Source organism: Lactuca saligna, chromosome 9 (genome assembly GCF_052625555.1).
Source record: "Lactuca saligna cultivar CGN05327 chromosome 9, ASM5262555v1, whole genome shotgun sequence".
In the NCBI taxonomy this organism is placed as follows: Eukaryota; Viridiplantae; Streptophyta; class Magnoliopsida; order Asterales; family Asteraceae; genus Lactuca; species Lactuca saligna.
Window position 1 is genome coordinate 11,815,771 of NC_136425.1, and position 3,920 is coordinate 11,819,690.

Sequence of the window (3,920 nt, forward strand, 5' to 3'; positions counted from 1 at the left end):
TGAGGGAATATGATAACCATAACCAAAATTATGATTATTATAATTATAGTTATACTTTGTGTGTCTTAGCTGTGGGTGATTGAGTTTTACATTGACGAGCTCCGCATGTTCACCTGTCCGCATCACTGCCTTGAGAAGTATGTTTGGATCAACCTCTCCGGATATTTTGAAAATATTCTTTTCAGCATCCCAGATCACCGAATACACTCCTACCATTACCATCTCCGTTGTTAAATCATAATCAAAAGTCAAAACCTAATTAATTTGATATAATAAATAGTAATACTATTTTTTGGCTGCTAACATAAAAACCTTACGTACCACTGATAGAACGCAACACCTCAATCGTCTTCATCATACACGACTCACACTTGGAGTGGACTTTCAGGCAACACTCCTTCAAAACAAAAAACCAAATTCATTAAAAACCATTGTTCGTCTAATTCGTATGGTGATTGCTAAACTACATACAGTAATTAATTAATTAACCAGATGGGATGAGTTTAATTACCATGTCTGCGCATGGCTCCATGGAGATCAAATCAAACAACACGAAACAGAACAGAGGGGTGGGTGAGGAGATCAAAGAAACAAGTTATATTTCTTAACTAGCTATTATTATAACGATAACAATCCTAGGTAGCTAGCTATCTTTTTATACGTATTTGGAATAATTGGTTCTCCAAGATCATTTCCATTTTTGTTTTAAGGAAAGAATCTAAGTAAATCGTGGTTACAATCACACAAGATCTTAAATCTATCGCAGAAAAAGAAGCTCTATCAGCTTCCAGAATAGAAACTAAATCAAACAATTGTATAAAAAGATATCGTCCAAAATCTATAAATACAAAATATATCGTCTTCCCCATTTTTGCATTCATGGTTTTAAAAAGATATGGTCATATCGTCCATGGCATTCAAAGTTGTAATTAGGATACATCGAATCTGTTTATTTGCTCTGTAGAGCTAGCCATATCTTGTAATCTGGTTTGTTCATATTATTGCAGAACTTCACCATTAAAGTGGAGGTTGAAGGTTCCTGGAGCTAGGAAGACAGTGAGAAAGGTATTTTTCTGCATCTCATGGAAACACGCCAAGCCCCACTTATTGACCAATTTTAACATTTCTAGTAAATGAAACAAACAATATCACATTGTAAAATTTGTGGAAACAATTAAAACTCTCATTTCCTTTCATTCCAGAGCCAAAGATTTTACACTCCTAATCAGATCAAATAAACATAATGAGACTAGGAATACGCAAAAAGTGTTGAATAACATGGTCTGTTACAAAAAATAAAACATATCGAGTTGACTCAGTGAGTACAAAATGAGTCGCATCCTTATTGAGGCTTGGATGGAGTTGGAGAGGAAGGCGGCTTCATATCAGGATACTGCATTCAAAATGTAGCAAAATAATTAGTTTGGTTGACTTTCCATCATTTTGCTAATGAAAAATGTATGATCATTTTACCATCGAGTATGGAGACAATGATCTGGACACGGGTCCCATAGATGATGTATTATGTTTGACAGAACCATTGTTGGTTTGTTTGCTTTCAGCTACAGAATCTATTTGGCTCTTCGCTTCACTTTGTTCGTTGATTGCTCCATTGTTATTTACTTGTTTTGACTTATTGACTTTTGTTTTGAGGTTGATGTGTACAGAGGGTGGGAGAAATGTTTCTTGTATTTCCTGTTAACCAAAGAAAGTGCATAACAAATTATAATGGGTTGCTTGGAACATTTGCGTGTTACAATTAGTAGTAGTTAAAGTATGGAGAAATTAACAACATGTTGCTCTAAAAAACTGATCACTGAAATATGAATTATCAAGGAAAAAGTGAATGATACCAGCCACCCGTTGTTGCCTCTAACTCCACCTCGGATAGCATAAGCCTCTTTGAATCCATTGTTGAACAATAACTCGGCTACCTTCATGGAGTTACCATCAAAACTACCTTACAAACAAAACAAAGGAATCATATACAGATCAAACTTCTCAGCTAAAGGAAAGATAAAAGACACAAGGGCAACACACTCGTTTTCTAGTGAAATGAAACAATATATACAAACACTTAATAAGGAGGGGATCAAACTTCTTATTATCTATCCATGTAGGAAGACCAATTTCAATTTGAATTAGGATTCATATACAACATATGTATATGTGCCAAGACCCTAATCATTACAAGATATTTAGTGCTACTTATGCATTTAGATTAGGTTCCAATGTGTGTCCTTCAAATTGAATTGCACATTTAGTCCAAATAACAAAGGATTTAACTTGGCCATTTGTTTATTAATTTTAACATACAAACACAAAGATTGGGATTAGTAGGTGCCAAGCAGTTTGTGAAGAAAGGTAAAGTGGTGGTGCTATAGTCTGCAATCCAAATAACTCTATGATTTTAAATGTCTGTTTGTATGCAAAAACTCACTTGTCAAGAGTGCAAATGGTGGTATTTGCAGGATCCCCGAAATTCTCTTTCACTTTCTTTACAAAACCCTCGTCATCCCCATCACGAAATTCGACCTGAACAGCATTCTTACTAAAAATCTTCAAATTGGGCGAGCCCAGAACCCTCAGAGTCTTGTTATCTCTGATATCTAATAGCTGTGCATTTGGGTCATCCTTAAGCTTTTTGAAAGCATCAAGAGCAGATATGTCCTTGTACTTTCGCAAGTATTCTTGAGTCGCAGGGATGACAAACAGCCAAATGAAAACAACCCCGGCAACAAAAAACGGATATCTGTTGAAAAAATCATCAATTGAAACCAAAATCGACTCTAGGTTGATTTTACTAGATGATTGGTCAATGGGTATTTCCTCAGAAGCAAATGAAGAGAGTGGAAATGGAAATCCCACAAAAAGGAAAGCCAGAGATTGGGATTTGAGGGTAGTATTGGTTGATTTGGGTTTTTTCTTGGTGAAATGAGAAAGGAATCGGATGGAATTTGGGGTTAAATGGCAACTAGTGAAAAGGAAAATGGGATTGGGTGTTTTGATTTTGTGGAATTTAGGGTTCTTTGGAGATGGTCGGGAAGCTGGGAGACCTATGGAGAGAGACTCCATGAGAGACAAGAGAGAATCAAGAAGAAATTGTGCAAAGCTAGAAGAGATGATAAGATGGATGGCGGGATGATAATTAACCACCGTAACCGTGAACGTACTTTAATAATTACAATAACATTATGGAGTTTTCAGTTTTTTATAAAACATTGACGATACAAAAATATTGTATTATTTAAAAAATCATATATAAACTATTTATATAAAATAAATAAATAAAATTTCATCATATTGATTCATTGTTATAATAAATAAAAAAATTCAATATAATATATACGTCAGAATTTTATTATATAATTTAACTTAATGCAACATAGGATATTATAGGAGAAAATTAATTAGGAGCATAATAATTTTTGTTTTATTTATTAAATAAATTATATTTTACTAGGACATATTATACTATTAAATTTATTAAACTATTCATAAAACATCATTATTACTAGTAATAAGGATGGACAGAGTAACAATTGAGTTGGATGAATTTTTAGGAGTATGGGCGGTACCGCGAGGAAAATCATTTCCTTTTTTACGATGTCGCATAAATCCATCCATCAGTGGTAGGGTTGTTGTAACACCCAAAGTTTCGAAGACCAAGAAAGGAAAGAAAACCCTAAGTTTAGGGGTCGACTCGGCGAGTCCAAGGAGGGACTCGGCGAGTCCGAGCGGGATCCGGGTCGGGGAGTAAGTGACCGACTCGGCGAGTCGACCAAGGAGACTCGGCGAGTCGACCAAGGAGACTCGGCGAGTCTGGTCTGTGCGAGGAAAACCCTAATTCTGGGAGTTGTATCCTATATAAAAGGGAGTTATGCCCCTCCCTCAGCCTCCATATCATCCTAGAGAAACTG

The 3,920-nt window shown here is 35.5% G+C and overlaps 1 protein-coding gene across 1 annotated transcript; it reads right to left on the minus strand.

The window, feature by feature from the left end:
* Nucleotides 1-1,161: 1,161 nt before the first annotated feature.
* LOC145018322 (Rhodanese/Cell cycle control phosphatase superfamily protein) lies at nucleotides 1,162-3,153 on the minus strand. The gene is made up of 4 exons (XM_078976215.1): nucleotides 2,441-3,153; nucleotides 1,854-1,956; nucleotides 1,474-1,695; nucleotides 1,162-1,393 (listed from the first exon to the last, which is right to left on the minus strand). The coding sequence occupies exons 1-4, from the start codon at nucleotides 3,073-3,075 to the stop codon at nucleotides 1,343-1,345; spliced, it is 1,011 nt and encodes a 336-aa protein (XP_078832341.1). The 5' UTR covers nucleotides 3,076-3,153; the 3' UTR covers nucleotides 1,162-1,342.
* Nucleotides 3,154-3,920: the final 767 nt, after the last annotated feature.

What these genes read in the sequence shown, in the direction of transcription:
- LOC145018322 (XM_078976215.1), bottom strand. Translation starts at nt 3,075, where the DNA reads ATGGAGTCTCTCTCCATAGGTCTCCCAGCTTCCCGACCATCTCCAAAG. An exon ending in GAGGCAACAACGGGTGGCTG is followed by an intron (nt 1,696 to 1,853) that starts GTATCATTCACT and finishes TTTGGTTAACAG; the next exon opens with GAAATACAAGAAACATTTCT. An exon ending in CATTGTCTCCATACTCGATG is followed by an intron (nt 1,394 to 1,473) that starts GTAAAATGATCA and finishes TTTTGAATGCAG; the next exon opens with TATCCTGATATGAAGCCGCC.